General features: G+C 42.7%; 1 protein-coding gene across 2 annotated transcripts; it reads left to right on the top strand.

Annotated features, from left to right (window-relative positions):
• The first annotated feature begins 38 nt into the window (after positions 1–38).
• znf341 (zinc finger protein 341) lies at positions 39–18,038 on the top strand. Of its 2 annotated transcripts, XM_047365157.1 has the most exons (17): positions 39–57; positions 205–285; positions 2,292–2,402; positions 3,836–4,026; positions 4,537–4,686; positions 4,773–5,093; positions 5,187–5,373; positions 6,781–6,874; positions 6,968–7,058; positions 7,203–7,371; positions 7,512–7,744; positions 8,069–8,277; positions 12,979–13,075; positions 15,350–15,482; positions 15,640–15,751; positions 15,902–15,972; positions 17,298–18,038. In XM_047365157.1, exons 2-17 carry the CDS (start codon positions 255–257, stop codon positions 17,822–17,824), a joined length of 2,727 nt encoding a protein of 908 aa, XP_047221113.1. In that variant the 5' UTR covers positions 39–57; positions 205–254; the 3' UTR covers positions 17,825–18,038. The 2 variants fall into 2 exon arrangements, with proteins under 2 accessions (XP_047221113.1, XP_047221194.1); XM_047365238.1 differs by having other exon boundaries at positions 54–285; positions 6,784–6,874.
• Positions 18,039–18,174: the final 136 nt, after the last annotated feature.

The raw sequence follows: 18,174 nt of genomic DNA, 5'->3' as shown, positions 1-18,174 counted from the left end.
TGCGTTCACTTTACTCGGACAAAAGCACCTCACATTATTTTCTATTTCTTCCGACAGGTACTTAAAGCATATTTTCTGCCTTTACGCTTTGGGACTTAAACTAAGCCTTTCCCTAAGACCTTAATTATAGTTGTATTTTTCTGAAACATTTGCGTTTAAAATGCTTTTTTCTATTTTTCTTGACTTGTGGGAATGTACATCAAGCGGCAGACATTGCTAATGGAGCGCCTATCACACAAGAGGAGAGCTTCAAGATGGCGCAGGCAATATTTGAAGTGCTCGAAGGTAGTGATATTTCTTTTTTGTTATATCTTAATCACAAAGTCAGTTGCACATTTAGGGAGAAATATATAGAGTCTTTATACTAATCATAAAACATGTCTGCTTTGAGCTAGACATAATATTACCGCAGAGAACAGAAAAACTGTGAAAGTGTAGATGTAAACAACCAAGCAGATGAGAGGTTTTCACATCTTTATCCCAGCATTTTCTGTCAGACATTCCGTTGTTGGTGCGCCGTTGTAAGCGACATACGTTTTTCTAGCAGCCCTTTTTAATTACAACAAGTCAGAAGTTTTTAGAGCTGCGATTTTAGGCCTGGTGTATTTTGGATTCCTCGTTAATGTTGGATCTGCGTACAATGTGTAACCAGATTTCAGAGCCTCAGTGGTTGGAGGCGTAAAAGCATCGAAATCTGCACATCTCGCAAAACTAATGTTGTATTTACACACCTAAATCATTTATAGCTGTCGAACCTTCTCACGTCTTTTTTCACGTCACAATCACAAACTATCAATTAAAGGGATTTTATGTGACAAAATAGACCCCGCGTTTAACTTGTAAAGAAAAGGATACATGGTTTTTGATTTTCCTGCAAATAAAAAGTGGGAAAATGTGCCCTGCATTTGTATTCCGACCACTTTACCCCGACAACACTAAGTACAAGTTGTTGCGAGCAGGTATTTTCAGAATTGAATACCTGATTGGTATGTAGAAGCTACCTGTTTGTAATTTGATCTCGGGACTAATGCGGCTGTCCTGTGAAGACCTCAGCACATTAGTGGACAAACAGGATCTTCAAGACCCAGGATTGCAGCAGAGAGGTCAGGGAGAACGAAGTTTAAAGCAGGATTAGGTTAGAAAAGAACATCCTAACCATTAAAATCTCACAAAGCTCTCTTAAATCCATCATCTGAAAATGGAAATGGAACATGGCACGATGGCAAAGACATCAATGAGAGCATTCATCAGAGAAGCAACCAAGAGACCCATGCTAACCTTGTAGGAGCTGCAGAGATTCTCAGCTCAGGTGGGAAAATCTGTTCACTAGCCATCTGTCCCAACAAGCCACGTAAAGGCAAATGTGGAAGAAGATGCTGTGGTCGGATGAACCCAAACGTTTTTGGCCTGCATGCTCAAAGCTACCACTGCACATCACCTTGAACACAGAGGCTCACTCTGTGAGATACTGTGGCATCTGCAGTAATGTGGCAGGTCAGACTTGATGAGAAGCTCAGTGGTGAAATCCTGGAACAAAAGCTGTTAGAGGCGGCAAAAGATTTGAGACCAGGGTGGAGCTTCACCCTCCAGCAGGACAACAGCCCGAAACCCACAGCCAGAGGTACAATGGAACGGTTTAGTTTAAAGCAAATTCATGCGATAGAATGACCCAGTCAAAGTCCAGACCTAAATCTAAATAAGAATTTGTTACAACGTTTGAACTCTTCTGTTGAGAGATGTTTCCTACTCAATCAGATAATGATCTTAAGCTATTCTGAAAACATGTCAGTCCCGAGATGTGCAAAACTGCTGGAACTAACCCCCCAAAAAGACTCGCAGCTGTAAAAGCAGTGGAAGGTGGTTCTACCAACCTTTTGATCTCAGGGCGACTGAATACAAATCCATGAGTGAAATCTTACATGCACACTTTTCAGATGTTTATTTGTAAAAACAACTTGAGAATCGTGTATAATCATCTTCCAGTTTACACATATGTGTTCCTTTGAGTTGGTCTGTCATATATAATTCCAATGAACTACATGAAGCTTTGTGGTTACTACATTACTCTTTCGAGTTAAAGAATTATTAACCACTCATGGCAAAATGTCAAAAAAACTCAAGGCAATAAACTGCAAGACACTGTAAAGAGATTTTCCTGAGGAATAGACACATATTTCTCTTCTACCTTATACTAAGAAAACCCCTAAAAATGACTGTTTCATATTTTAAGACCACAGATCTTCATCTTAATTAAAAATTTCATGTTGACCTCCTCTCCTTCTCTTCCTCAGGCATGGACAACCAGACAGTGCTGGCGGTCCAGTCTCTACTGGATGGCCAAGGCGGAGTTCCTGACCCAAACAATCAAAATGTCTCTGCGACGTCTGCCATCCAGCCAATGGGTATGTGTCATCATACAAGGGGTCTGGAAAAGTTGGGAATTTTATTGGATGATATTCCTAGTAGGGGCTGCATGGTGGCGCAGTTGGTGTCACTGTTGCCTTGCAGCAAGAAGGTCCTGGGTTCGATTCCCGGCCGGGGGTCTTTCTGCATGGAGTTTGCATGTTGTCCCTGTGCACGCGTGGGTTCTCGCCGGGTACTCCGGCTTCCTCCCACAGTCCAAAGACATGCCTGTTAGGTTAATTGGTTACTCCAAATTGCCCTTAGGTGTATGAATGAGTGTGTGTGTGGTTGTTTGTGTGTTGCCCTGTGATGGACTGGCGACCTGTCCAGGGTGTACCCTGCCTCTCGCCCATAGACTGCTGGAGATAGGCACCAGCTCCCCCGCGACCCACTATGGAATAAGCGGTAGAAAATGACTGACTGATATTCCTAGTATGGATAGGTATGGAAAAGTTACAATTGAGTATGGAAAAAGGTTTGAATTTCCAGACATTTTTCTTATCCTATTTTTTCTAAAAGCAAAAAAAAAATCTTAATTTCTGAAACAATTGTGAGTTTCTACATTGGTTTTTATTTTGATGATGACCTTCAGTTTTGGTTTGCCACAGAAAATGAGTTTTTGTCCAACACAATGATGATTCTGCTGTCAGATTTATTAAAAGTTGATCACAAACTTATCAGACATTTTTTAAAAAGGCAACTTCAAATCCCTACTTGTTGGTTTTTAGTTGAACCCATGGTTCTTGAACTGGTTTCAGTTCACATTCCTGAACAAAACATTGTTATACATAAGGTGCTGCTGATCATAAACTGTTGTATAAAGTCCCATCCAGATTTTCCAAATTTGACCTGATCGAGGCTTGTCCAGATGCAATAAAAAAAGAGTGAAATAGCCGTTCACCGCACAGAACCGGGAGCCAGGTTGAGCACTGCGTGGTTTGAGGATTTGTGGAAAAATGACCATAAAGCCCAACTTGGTGAATTATATGCACCCAAATGTCCATAATATCATAAAAAAGTTTCTGGAAAAAGAATAATTTTTAAAGGAACATTTTTCAGAATACTGCATAGAGTACATCATATTATTTTGTCTTATGAAAGACAGTTTTGGCAAAGATGGTACAAAAACCACCTCATCAGAGAACTTGTTTTGTGTAATAGTAGTTTAATTTGTATAAGGCAGCTAAAATCCCTTTTTCCAAGAAGGGAAAAGGAGTTACTGCTTCTAAATGATCGGGCTACGTAATAAAATGTCACATGAGATTAGGACACCGCGTCTAGGAATTCACAACCTTGTACTGGTGTACTGTCTTTCATGAAGTATTCTGTTGGCTCTTGTTTTCCACCTGGCCTTATCTGAGTTATCATATGCTCTATAGTCAGGTGCTGCCGCTCATAATAACCAGCTTGGTTCTATTTAATCATCCTGCAGATGACGAAGACGTGTTCCTGTGTGGGAAGTGTAAAAAACAGTTCAATTCTCTGCCTGCCTTTATGACGCACAAGAGGGAGCAGTGCCAGTCTGGCTCCCCCTCTCTGTCCACGGTGTCCCTGGCCTCCACCAACGTCTACGCACCGGTCCCGTCAGTCAGCTCCGTACCTCAAACTCTCGCTAACAGACAGGTGGGTACAGAAAGGCGGAAGCTGATCATTGTGTTGTTTTTTTTTTTTACTGGAACTGTGTGCTCGGCCAGATGAGACTAAGATGGAGCTTTGTGGCAACAGACATTCCAGATGAGTTTTTATATAAAACAAAGAATTAATATGTGGAAAAGCTCCTTAGACCCACTGTTAAGCATGGTGCAGGATATGTGATGCTGTGGGATGGTTTCTCTTTTTTATTTAGGATTTTTTTGGGAATAACAGTTAAAACCAATTGAACTTGCAGAGCATAGGAAGACCTCAAAGTTGACCGTTCACACATGATTCATTCGATACATGACAAAATTCTCTTTAAATGTTTTTGTACATTGTCAGAAGATTCCTTCACATATATTCGTTAATAGATTAGGGTCTATTTCATATTGATTAGTGATAAATGAATATAATGTAATGTAGCCTAATAAATCTGCTAAAAACACAAAAAGGCTGGTTGTGACTGTTTAAATTCATTCTATCCTACTCTGACATCAGGTATCGACCTACATCACAGTCCCTCCGTCTCCTTTGACTCACACTCTGGTCCAAGGCAACGTGCTGGTCAGCGATGACGTTCTCATGTCGGCTATCTCAGCTTTCACCTCCATCGACCAGCCCATGGCAGCCATGCAGACACCTATACAGGTAAAGCAGCGCAGATCCACATCCAGGAGGGAATGCTGCTTTGTTCAGACTGCAACACATTCTTAACATGCTTGCTTTTATTGCAGAGTAACCTGAGCATGCACACAGCAGGGGTATCGTATCTTCAGCACCATAACCACCATCATCAACATCATCATCAACAGCATCAGCAGTCTTCCCACCCTCTGCCCTCCAGCCAGACACCAGCCCACGCCCTGCCAGCTGGACAGGCCACCCAGCAGCCACTCTCCTCCCAGGTCCCAGTGAGCCACAGCAACTCAGTGGTGCAGGTATACAGCACGATGCCCCACATGGCAGGAGCTTCTGCTGCTGGTGCTGCCGCTGGTAGTGGTGGTGGTACAGCAGAGATCCATACGTTAGGTCTGCCAGCTTTCCATCCTGTTCAAGTGAGTTCCTCCACCTTACTGGTTGCTGCTGCAGTTGTAAATTTGTTACACACCTTTGCATTCCAGTTCCTGTGTTTTAACTCCTCCTCGTAGGTGCCTGGACAGTGTGTGGAAGGGCAGTCATTCAGCAGCACCCCTGTATACAGTCCCGGGAAGCAGGGCAGCAAAACCAAGAGCTGCAACCACAGCAGCAGCAGCATGGCGGAGCTGAGTGACTATGAAAAGGTCATCATACCCAAACAACCCAGGAGCAGCAAAAAAGGCACAGATGGACCAACAGGTGATGAAAAGGAAGAATATTTTATAGCATACATTGGCTGCCAAAAGTATTCCTTACCCTCGATCTTCTTCACGTTTGTCACGTTACAACCGCTTCAATGTATGTACTTGAGATATAACAACAAAAAGCAATGCATAATAGTGAAGTGAAAGAGAATGATACATGGTTTTCAAGATTTTTCGCTAAATCAAATCTGAAAATCATTGTTTTTAGCATCTTTGATTCCCCTCTATTTTATCCCTCCATCTTTACGCCAACTCTGGCCATCTTCCCTGTCTTTACCGCATCCCCACAACATGATTCTACCACCACTATGTTTCACTGTGGATATGGTGTGTTCATGGTAATCTGCAGTGGTAATTTTCTGACACACATTTAGCCTACATGTTGAGCATTTAGGCTAAAGAGTTCAGTTTTGGTCCCACCTGGCCAGAGGACCTTGGTCTTTCCTGCATGGCTTGTGACAGACCCCATCAGGGACTACTTATGGCTTTCTTTCAATGATGGCTTTCTTCTTGTCACGCTTCCATAAAAGGCAGATTTGTGGAGTGGACAGCTAATAGTTGGCTTCTGACAGATTCTCCCTTCTGAGCTGTGGATCTCTGCAGCTCCTCCAGAGTTATCATTGGCCAGGGTATCACATTAGGCACAGGTGACCAGAACATCATCACGTAGCCTTTTAAAGAAATCTTGACCATGTTTTTAAACCTTGGGGATTTGGTTTGGCACTCCTGACCATGTTGAGATCCTGCGGCCTCCAGGATGTAGACTGTAGCCGCCTCTGGGAAAAACATGAAGACCAGACTAATGTTTGCCAGAGAGAACACAGACATAGACCAGGTCATCTGGGATCATGAGTATTGGGTTTTGGTTCTACCAGCTATGAAGCATAGAGCCAGAAGTGTCATGGTTTGGGGATGCTTTGCTGCAGCAGAACCTGATCAGCTCACCATCATGAGTCCACCATGAATTCTGCCATGTCTCACAGTGCTTGAGGAAAATGTGAGACCACCTGTAAAAAAAAAAAAAAAAAAGAAAGCTGAGGCAGAACTTGACAATGACTGAATAATACCAGTAAATCCACCAAGGCTGAAAACTATGAAAGAAAAAGTCCAAGGCCATGTCAAAGCCCAGATCTTGATCCCATTGAGAAGCGGTGGGGTGACCTAAAACGGTCGGTACATGCAAGAAACACCTCTCAGCTGAAAACGAGGAGTCGGGGAATGATCCTCAGAGTGATGTCAGAAACTGGTAGATGGCTTCAAAAAGGTTATTTCAGCCAAAAGAGTAAGACTTTCTGTTAACGTATGATGTTATGATGCTGAAAACACGTAGAGGGCACCATAAAAATATTTGTTGATAGTTGCCTAATTATTATATTGTGTCTCACTAAATTTCTCTCCTCAGCAGAGCACCTGAAGGGAAAAGGTCCAAAGCTGAAGTGTAATTTCTGTGACAAGTTCTTCTCCAAAAACTTTGACCTCCAGCAGCACATTAGAAGGTGGGTTACTCAGCACCAAGTAGACTGTACCCACCTACAGACACCAGTCAATATAGAGGAGTATTATCACTCAGAACTGTTTCGCTCCTGCAGTCACACGGGAGAGAAGCCTTTTCAGTGTATCGTCTGTGGACGAGCCTTCGCCCAGAAGTCCAATGTGAAGAAACACATGCAGACCCACAAGGTTGGGCTGTTTTTTTTTTTTTTTTTTTTTTTTTTTACAGCTCGTACCAAAACAAAATACTGCATCTATACAAGCAATCCATAGAAATTTGTCTTTCATGACGGTTGAAGTAAATAAGTGACACCTCCTGTCTTTACTCTACAGGTGTGGCCGATGAGCGTGGCGAACACAGTGTCCCGACTGCCAATCACAGTGAAGGTGCTGCCGGTTTCATTCATTGAGGGAGAGCGGATCGGAGACCGGCAGAAGCAAAGCGACAGGGAACAGGACGGGTCACGGCAAACACAAGCAGAACAAGAGTCGGCACAAAGAGGTATCACGAACATTTTAGTGTTCTGCATTTTTGGGCCATTTTCAGGGTCGTTAGTTGTTGGTGCTCGCTGGACAACAAAACTATTACTGATCCAGATTCAGATTTACAGCTTATACATCGAACCCGATGCCTGATTACAGAGGCACCAGGTGAGGAGGCAGAAACGGAGGCCGAACCCGATCTGGCAGCCAGCCGAGGGGACGACATGCAGGGCGGTCATCCTCAGGCCTTGTCCGACCAGAACCAACAGTGCGAAGGTCAAACCAAGCAGATTGTTGTCATAGACAGCTCCTACCAGTGCCAGTTCTGTGCTAGCAAATTCAAGACCTACTTCCAGCTCAAGTCTCATTTGACACAGCACAAAGGCGAGCAAGTGAGTGCAGTTCCACCCCCCACTCTCCCCCAAGGATCCAGATTTTCTTGTATTCTCTTAAAGTGAGTCGTGAGCAAGTTTTTTTTTTCTTTGAGCTTTGGCTGCTTTTCTGTTCCAAGCATTCAAAGCAGCATAAATTTCATTCAAGACCACTTTAAAACGTTATAGAAAGTTTTACTCCTTAGAAGTAAAGAAGTTTGGGGTGGTTTAAATCTTTTGCACAAGTTCAATCATGCATGCATGATGGGGATTGAGTATTTGGTGACGAAACTTGCATCAAACCTCCAGCACAATGACTGCAGTTGTCTATGTGCTTCCCTGCAGGTTTATAAGTGTGTGTTAAAGAGCTGCTCCCAGACCTTCCAGAAGCTGGATCACTTCCTCGAACACATCCGGACGCACCAGGAGCAGCTGACCTACCGCTGCCACCTTTGCAGCAAGGTCTTCCCCTCCCTGTTTGAGCTGGGAGTCCACCAGTACTCCCACTGTTTCTGCCCACAGCAGAACACGCGCAAGGAGACGACTGTCTACAGGTCAGGACATCCACATGGAACCCATATGGGATACTCATGGTATGGTAACCTTGAGTAGAAATAAAAGGGTTTTATGGTATTTACACCTAAGTTTAAAACTAAATATGTAACATGATCCAGCTACTCTTATTAAAAACGTATTTTTCTTTCGGCTTTTCTCTTTCAGGGTTCTCCACAACAAGTCATCTGTCTCCCTTTAACCCTATCTTCTGCATTCTCTCTCACACCAACTACCTTCATGTCCTCTTTCACTCCATCCATAAATCTCCTCTTTGGTCTTCCTTTAGGCCTCCTGCCTGGCAGTCCCAGCCTCGGCATCTTTTTGTCCAAACCAAAAATCATTATTCCTTCTACTGCTGAAATGATACTGTTTTCTGTTATATTTATTCATTAATATTTTGATTCTGATACGTCATCTTCAGAAAAAATAGTACTTGTAGCAGTAGCAGTAGTTCTCATGAGCTTATTGTACAGAATTAGACCTTTTTGCTGTTCTGCTCATTACAGAGTAACACATATATAAGAGGCTCATATTAACTGGATAATCGGGGAAGCTATCTGCTCAGGTTGCTAGCCTGGAGTCTGCTGCTTAACAGACATCCTGCTCATTGCTCATCCACCATAGCTCTAAAACAGCAGTACCTTAATAAGAGGGATGGGTGATGCTTTAGTTTCACAACATGACTGTCAGTGTTTTTTACAATAGCAAATAATTCCAAACAGCTTCCTATATCTTTCCTGTAAGTGAAGGAGTGTGAGAGCCTTCTTTACCCCAGCTGACGAGCTTTACCCAGCAACAAGTTGGGGAGGGCTGAATTACTCTTCTCTCTCTATGTTTGTCTCTCTATCTGTCTGCCGGTCATTTTCTTTAGAATTGTTACAACTAAGAAATAATCAAACCAAACACAAATGTCTGTACTTTTTGTGCAACGTTCTAAAAAAACAAACTTCATTCTTTAGTCCAAATTAAACACAAGGAATTCCAAAGGGTTTCCTTTAAATGCAGTGTCATGTTTTTATCAGAGCATCTACAGGTCCTTCTCAAAATATTAGCATATTGTGATAAAGTTCATTATTTTCCATAATGTCATGATGAAAATTTAACATTCATATATTTTAGATTCATTGCACACTAACTGAAATATTTCAGGTCTTTTATTGTCTTAATACGGATGATTTTGGCATACAGCTCATGAAAACCCAAAATTCCTATCTCACAAAATTAGCATATTTCATCCGACCAATAAAAGAAAAGTGTTTTTAATACAAAAGACGTCAACCTTCAAATAATCATGTACAGTTATGCACTCAATACTTGGTCGGGAATCCTTTGGCAGAAATGACTGCTTCAATGTGGCGTGGCATGGAGGCAATCAGCCTGTGGCACTGCTGAGGTCTTATGGAGGCCCAGGATGCTTAGATAGCGGCCTTTAGCTCATCCAGAGTGTTGGGTCTTGAGTCTCTCAACGTTCTCTTCACAATATCCCACAGATTCTCTATGGGGTTCAGGTCAGGAGAGTTGGCAGGCCAATTGAGCACAGTGATACCATGGTCAGTAAACCATTTACCAGTGGTTTTGACACTGTGAGCAGGTGCCAGGTCGTGCTGAAAAATGAAATCTTCATCTCCATAAAGCTTTTCAGCAGATGGAAGCATGAAGTGCTCCAAAATCTCCTGATAGCTAGCTGCATTGACCCTGCCCTTAATAAAACACAGTGGACCAACACCAGCAGCTGACACGGCACCCCAGACCATCACTGACTGTGGGTACTTGACACTGGACTTCTGGCATTTTGGCATTTCCTTCTCCCCAGTCTTCCTCCAGACTCTGGCACCTTGATTTCTGAATGACATGCAGAATTTGCTTTCATCCGAAAAAAGTACTTTGGACCACTGACCAACAGTCCAGTGCTGCTTCTCTGTAGCCCAGGTCAGGCGCTTCTGCCGCTGTTTCTGGTTCAAAAGTGGCTTGACCTGGGGAATGCGGCACCTGTAGCCCATTTTCTGCACACGCCTGTGCACGGTGGCTCTGGATGTTTCTACTCCAGACTCAGTCCACTGCTTCCGCAGGTCCCCCAAGGTCTGGAATCGGCCCTTCTCCACAATCTTCCTCAGGGTCCGGTCACCTCTTCTCGTTGTGCAGCGTTTTCTGCCACACTTTTTCCTTCCCACAGACTTCCCACTGAGGTGCCTTGATACAGCACTCTGGGAACAGCCTATTCGTTCAGAAATTTCTTTCTGTGTCTTACCCTCTTGCTTGAGGGTGTCAATAGTGGCCTTCTGGACAGCAGTCAGGTCGGCAGTCTTACCCATGATTGGGGTTTTGAGTGATGAACCAGGCTGGGAGTTTTAAAGGCCTCAGGAATCTTTTGCAGGTGTTTAGAGTTAACTCGTTGATTCAGATGATTAGGTTCATAGCTCGTTTAGAGACCCTTTTAATGATATGCTAATTTTGTGAGATAGGAATTTTGGGTTTTCATGAGCTGTATGCCAAAATCATCCGTATTAAGACAATAAAAGACCTGAAATATTTCAGTTAGTGTGCAATGAATCTAAAATATATGAATGTTAAATTTTCATCATTACATTATGGAAAATAATGAACTTTATCACAATATGCTAATATTTTGAGAAGGACCTGTAGATAAACCAGTAACCAGAAGAATTCCGACTTTTTTTGGGACAGTGATGAGCTCTTCAGGGACACCGTTTCCTCTTGGGGGAATCTTTGGCTTTTTTTTTTTTCTTTACTTTTTTTTGCATAAGCTCAGTGAGAAAGGTTAAGGTGGTTAGTCTTATTTTTGGGCCGGGATACAGTTGCCGGGTACACGGAGAGTAGACCCTATTTACTTTGGATCCATGATGCGACCTGTTGCTCGGCTCGTGAGGTCCAGAAAAGAGAGAATTGCTGCTGAGAGGAGAGTTTCATAGATCTATGATGTCATAGGGATTCCAGCTGTGACTCCTCCCTTCTCGGAGTTGTGCAGGATGATGGGTTAAAACTGCATTCTGGGATTTAGAGTTTTTACCCGTGTTTTGTTCTCTATAATTCAGTCCATCTTTCATTCCGTGGCTGGCCTAACACTCAGGACATGTTTTCTAGATAACCAACAGTCTCTTAAACATGACCCCATCATGTTTTAACTGTCCCATCAGGATGTAGACAACAAGGTGGAGCATACCTGGGGATTTTGGCATACAGCTCATGAAAACCCAAAATTCCTATCTCACAAAACTAGCATATTATTAAAAGGGTCTCTAAACGAGCTATGAACCTAATCATCTGAATCAACAAGTTAACTCTAAACACCTGCAAAAGATTCCTGAGGCCTTTAAAACTCCCAGCCTGGTTCATCACTCAAAACCCCAATCATGGGTAAGACTGCCGACCTGACTGCTGTCCAGAAGGCCACTATTGACACCCTCAAGCAAGAGGGTAAGACACAGAAAGAAATTTCTGAACGAATAGGCTGTTCCCAGAGTGCTGTATCAAGGTACCTCAGTGGGAAGTCTGTGGGAAGGAAAAAGTGTGGCAGAAAACGCTGCACAACGAGAAGAGGTGACCGGACCCTGAGGAAGATTGTGGAGAAGGGCCAATTCCAGACCTTGGGGGACCTGCGGAAGCAGTGGACTGAGTCTGGAGTAGAAACATCCAGAGCCACCATGCACAGGCGTGTGCAGGAAATGGGCTACAGGTGCCGAAATTCCCCAGGTCAAGCCACTTTTGAACCAGAAACAGCGGCAGAAGCGCCTGACCTGGGCTACAGACAAGCAGCACTGGACTGTTGCTCAGTGGTCCAAAGTACCTTTTTCGGATGAAAGCAAATTCTGCATGTCATTCAGAAATCAAGGTGCCAGAGTCTGGAGGAAGACTGGGGAGAAGGAAATGCCAAAATGCCAGAAGTCCAGTGTCAAGTACCCACAGTCAGTGATGGTCTGGGGTGCCGTGTCAGCTGCTGGTGTTGGTCCACTGTGTTTTATCAAGGGCAGGGTCAATGCAGCTAGCTATCAGGAGATTTTGGAGCACTTCATGCTTCCATCTGCTGAAAAGCTTTATAGAGATGAAGATTTCATTTTTCAGCACGACCTGGCACCTGTTCACAGTGCCAAAACCACTGGTAAATGGTTTACTGACCATGGTATCACTGTGCTCAATTGGCCTGCCAACTCTCCTGACCTGAACCCCATAGAGAATCTGTGGGATATTGTGAAGAGAACGTTGAGAGACTCAAGACCCAACACTCTGGATGAGCTAAAGGCCGCTATCGAAGCATCCTGGGCCTCCATAAGACCTCAGCAGTGCCACAGGCTGATTGCCTCCATGCCACGCCGCATTGAAGCAGTCATTTCTGCCAAAGGATTCCCGACCAAGTATTGAGTGCATAACTGTACATGATTATTTGAAGGTTGACGTTTTTTGTATTAAAAACACTTTTCTTTTATTGGTCGGATGAAATATGCTAATTTTGTGAGATAGGAATTTTGGGTTTTCATGAGCTGTATGCCACAATCATCCGTATTAAGACAATAAAAGACCTGAAATATTTCAGTTAGTGTGCAATGAATCTAAAATATATGAATGTTAAATTTTCATCATGACATTATGGAAAATAATGAACTTTATCACAATATGTTAATATTTTGAGAAGGACCTGTATGCTGGTTCATTCCTCACAACCTTTACTGTGTTTTCCTCTTCAGGTGTGTGAAATGTCAGAACAGGTACTCAACCCAGGAAGCTCTGGAACAACACCTGCTGACTGCCTCCCACAGCTTCCCCTGCCCACACTGTCAGAAGGTACGTTTCACACCTGATGGTGCATATATGAACATCTGCAGGACCACAAATCAAACTCAGCAGCAGACCTTTGTGTCACGTGGCTCCGCAAAACCTGAAACTGCAGAAGGTCATAAAAACGTCTGTTATGAGGTTAGTTTCTAATTCATGCTTTCTGTTTACAGATCTGTGTCTGTTCACATGAAAATGGGCGTTTAACACCTCCTCTGATTGTAATACACACATTACATCAATGCGGTCATATGAAAAAAGAACTCCCAGGCTTTTCTTTAGTTGCTGCAGTTTGGGAATGCTGCCGAAGTTTGTTAGTTATGTTACTTAGCTACTGTTTAGGTTGTAATATAAAGCATTTAACTTTTTATTTTACACTAAAGATATTTAGCTCCTATTCTCAAAACACTTTATTGACCACCAATGAAATACATCTGTGCTTATTGAATATTATTCCATCTGAGCATCTTTTAAATCTAACATCAGCAAACAAATGCTGCCTGGCCAAAAAAAAAGTCGCCACCTGGTTTTAACAAAGCAAATATGTACGAGCCTCTCATTGGATAGTTACTGTATGGGCAATTATGTTTCATCTGGCAACAGGTTATTTAACCCCAACTGGTGCAATGAGTTGCTTCTCATTTCTTAAACAACCGTGTTGAAAGACACATCCTCTGATCGTGGAAAAGATGTCAGTCTGTTTTAGAAGGGTCAAATCATTGGCATGCATCAAGCAGAGAAAACATCTAAGGAGATTGCAGAAACTACCAAAATTGGGTTAAGAATTGTCCAACGCATTATTAAAAACTGGAAGGATAGTGGGGACCCATCGTCTTTGAGGAAGAAATGTGGCCTGAAAAAAATCCTGAATGATCGTGATCGGCGATCACTTAAACGTTTGGTGAAATCAAATTGAAGACAAACAACAGTAGAACTCCAGGCTATGTTTAATAGTGAAAGTAAGAGCATTTCCACTCGCACAATGTGAAGGAACTCAAGGGATTGAGACTGAACAGCTGTGTAACCTTAAGAAAACCACTAATCAGTGAGGCTAACCGGAAAAAAAGGCTTCAATTTGCTACGAAGCATAAAGATTGGACTCTGGAAGAAGGTCATATGGTCTGATGAGTCCAGATTTACCCTGTTCCAGAGTGATGGGCGCATCAGGGCAAGAAGAGAGGCAGGTGAAGTGATGCACCCATCATCCCTAGTGCCTACTGTACCAGCCTGTGGGGGCCGTGCTATGATCTGGGGTTGCTGGACTTGGTCAGGTCTGGGTTCAGCAACAGTATGTGTTCAAAGAATGAGGTCAGCTGACTACCTGAATATACTGAACGACCAGGTTATTCCATCAATGGATTTTCTCTAAAGTGTATACTTCACATAAAAACATTTACAGCACATTGTTTTCATAAACGTACAGATTTGCAGCTGTGATGTCCCACTGTAGCCAAACAACTGCTTTTCTACCAGCACCGTTCATTTTTTCTAGAACTTTTTCGAGTGCAAAAAATGTGTTGTCCTATTTCAACAAAATAAAACAGCAATTTTTTTGTACTTAAGATTGACCTTGATAGGCTCCAACTTGTGTTAAAAGTTTTACAAAGATGTCACTGAATACAATGTAGAGATGCACTAATCAGTCGACCAGAGGTTAGGATCAGCCAGTTTACCCATGATCAGCTCTGACTGGTCATCAGCAGTTCAAATACTTAAGAAATAAAAATGATTAAATGCATCAAAACAAATAACAGTTTTCATGTATAATCGTATCAACCAACAGCTTGTGCTTTGTTGTTGCACTGAGTTTGACTTCTCGAATCCCAAATTTCTTTTTATCTTTAAGAACCTGCAGCAAATTTGCTTGTATTTTAGTTGTAAAATAAAAAAATCAGAATTGACAAATCAGACTTGAAAGAAAATCTCAAGGCAGTATTGGCCTGATCGGTGCATCTCTTTAAAATGGTAACTTTTCAAATGAAGCTCTCACTCTGGTTAAAACATATAATCATAATTCGGTTCATCTGTCTGATAAAATGTAAATCTTGCCTCTGCCTGAACGGTCTTATTTCATCAGGAAGTGAATCGTTGAACATGGTGAAGATTTTTTGAGACCATTTAATTCAAGCCTCTTGAGTTTCTTATTGTTCCACTCTGTGTAACTACAGTGATGGCTCGATCTGCCTTTGTGATTGAAGAAACTCTGACTATTAGCTCAAAATAAACCAGACGGCAACTTGGCAATGCTTCCCTCTGATCTACTGTCTCTCTGTCCACCATCAGGTGTTCCCATGTGAGAGATACTTCAGGCGCCACCTGCCCACTCATGGCGTTGGAGGACGATTCAGGTGTCAGATCTGCAAGAAGGCCTTCAAGACAGAGCACTACCTCAAACTGCACACTCTGATTCATTCAGGTCTGTAACAGGTCTGATTTTATTTCTTTTTTTAAATAAAGGCCTTTATAAGTCAGATCTTAAATGTGGATTGATTTAATTCTGTGGTTAAATCAGATGAGTGGGTTTAATCATGTTAACCTTGAATCTAAGGAGATGTGTTTTGATCTGATTCCAGGTGAAAAACCGTACAAGTGTTCCCTCTGTGAGGCGACGTTCAACAGAAAGGACAAAGTGAAGAGACACATGCTCATCCACGAGCCCTTTAAGAAATACAAGTGTCCCTTCAGGTGAGGCTTCTAAATGGGAAACTTCCTTTTTAATTGAAGGATTCAAAAAAAGCTCCCACTCCCTTCTAAATACTTAACTATTTCCTTTTTGATCAGTTATTTGCATCTTTATTCATTTTTCCGGCTACTCTCACTTGGTTCTTTTCTCAGGACACACGTGGGCTGCACCAAAGAATTCAACAGACCAGACAAACTGAAAGCACACATCCTGTCACATTCTGGTGAGTAAAGAGCGTCTGTTGTCAGAACATCTACATTCGGATCTCTCAAGTGCCAGTCAGAAGTTTACATACACACGCTTTTGGCATAATTCTGGCATATTTGACAACTCTTCTCGCTACATTTGGTTGAGTCCATTTACTGTGACGTGGTGGATGTTGGCACCAAAACATAGTTTTAGTAATACAATGAGAAAGCAATATATTTCTCTTCATTTTATGAACTAAAGGAGCATCTACATAAATAGATATTGTAAAGCATTATGTGTCCCACTGGTTTAATGAGATGCTGACCCTGAAAAGTGCTAATAAGTAGCTAATACCAATAACCTTGTTTTTCATAGTGTGTGTGATAAGCGGCCATTATGGGGTCGGGGTCACTCAGCAAGCTCAGATTTTCACAGTTCCGACTCCAGGGGATGTTGTTGTTTTTTCTGACTGGGAACACGTGAAATCCAACTTCCAAAAGAGTTCTGGGCCATTTCACTGTTTGATGTGTTTGAGATGAATGTGCTGTTGAAACACAATACTTTTTCTAGATTCAGCCCTTTTGCTTTAAGATGAGGTTAAAGAAATTAGAGGTAATTCTCAATATTCCATCCACTTTGTACAGTGACCCTGTACCCATGCTATGTTAGGGAAACAGCCCCACACCCTGATACTGCCACCACCTTGCTTGGCAATAAGTACAGGGTTCTTAAGTTTGAGTTTCCCAGACATTCTTCTTGTCAGTGTGGTCAAACAGCTCATCTTTGTCTCATCTGACCATAAAACATTTCTCCACAAGGCACTTGGCTGTAGAAGGCCTCTAAATGTTGACTTTGAAGCAGGGGCTTCCTACTTGCTCAGAACCCTCCTAGTCCTCGTTGACTTTTAGCCGGATTCACTCTAGACATGAATAGCTTGAGGCTTGTTTTCTCCTGAGGTGTTCCTGAACATCTAAACTGATTTCCTCTCTCTTGAAATGACAGCTTGGGTCAAATAGTTAAAACATCAGTGGTCCAACAGGACAATGATCCCAAACACACACTGGTTTTGGAATGGACACTCCAAACTAACATTAAGCTTCGCTAATGACCCAGACCGTGGCCCTTTTTGAAATGTGTTTTGTATTTTTTGGGCTATGCCTAAAAGCTGGGTTGATGCCGGGAAATCAATTTAAAGGAAGTCCATCAATTCTCCAATAAAGAATGGTCAAATTTAAAGCCAGAATTCAGCCAGAAGCTTGTTGATGGTTAAAGGAAGTGTATGATGGGGTGCAGCTTGCTACATGACATACAACAAACATGAGTGCGGGTGTGCTGACTGTAACCTCTCCTCTCCGCCAGGTATCAAACCATACAAGTGTCTGTTTTGTCAGAAGGCGTTCAGCCGCAGGGCTCACATGCTTGAGCATCAGCAGTCCCACACAGACAACTACAGGTTCAGGTGCTCCACCTGCAACAAGGGATTCACCAGGCAGAGCTACTACAGAGATCACAAATGTCCCACAGCAGGAGGTGGGACTGGAGCAGAGGAAAGGACGGAGGAGGAAGAAGAGGCTGCAGTAGTGACGGCGCTTGAGGAGCAGGAAGGAGAGCGCGATGGCAGGAGAAGCAGGTTCACAAGAAAATCCAAGCGGTCGCAGACTGATGGAGAGGATCCAGTGGAAGAGGACTGCTCTGAGGATGCTGAAACACAAAGCGGGGAGGGAGAGGAGGAAGAGGGGACTGATGAAGGCTGCCAGGGTGGCATTGCGATCACTGAGGAACAGACTGAAAGAGAGGAGCATGGCAGGGCGGATACTAGGGGTGAGCTGCAGGCACGCACTGGGAGTAATGCCCAAATGAAGTTACAGAGGCAGCCATGTTTGTAGTCCAAACCTGCATCTTTGTAAAAACATAAGATTTCCTGTATATGCCCGTTACATAACTGGGAGGACTAGGAAATGATTACATTTGTTTTAAATTAAAACAATTCTATTGAGATGTTTTATGATGTTCCACGGGTTGGATCCGGTTTGCCTGCATAAAGTAATTATTTCCTCATTTTTGTCTACAGGCTATCAGTAAAATTAACTGCTGCCAGTATTTCATTCTTCAATGTTTTTTTTAACTCAAATCTTTCTTCTTAAAAATGCAGCAAGCTATAAATAACATAACAAAACCCTATCCAGCTGATGAGGTCCTGCGTTCTTCTCCCAGCCTGGAGCCATTCTGCATGTTC

The sequence above is a fragment of the Girardinichthys multiradiatus genome, chromosome 1 (assembly GCF_021462225.1).
Source record: "Girardinichthys multiradiatus isolate DD_20200921_A chromosome 1, DD_fGirMul_XY1, whole genome shotgun sequence".
NCBI lineage: Eukaryota > Metazoa > Chordata > Actinopteri > Cyprinodontiformes > Goodeidae > Girardinichthys > Girardinichthys multiradiatus.
Note: the sequence above shows the minus strand (reverse complement) of the source record. Positions and strands in the feature narration are given on the sequence as shown.

Bases quoted from the DNA above. Each gene is read 5' to 3' on its own strand.
- znf341 (XM_047365157.1), top strand. From the start codon at position 255: ATGGCGCAGGCAATATTTGAAGTGCTCGAAG. The intron at 4,027-4,536 runs GTGGGTACAGAA...CTCTGACATCAG, and splicing joins AAACTCTCGCTAACAGACAG to GTATCGACCTACATCACAGT. The intron at 15,973-17,297 runs GTGAGTAAAGAG...CCTCTCCGCCAG, and splicing joins ACACATCCTGTCACATTCTG to GTATCAAACCATACAAGTGT.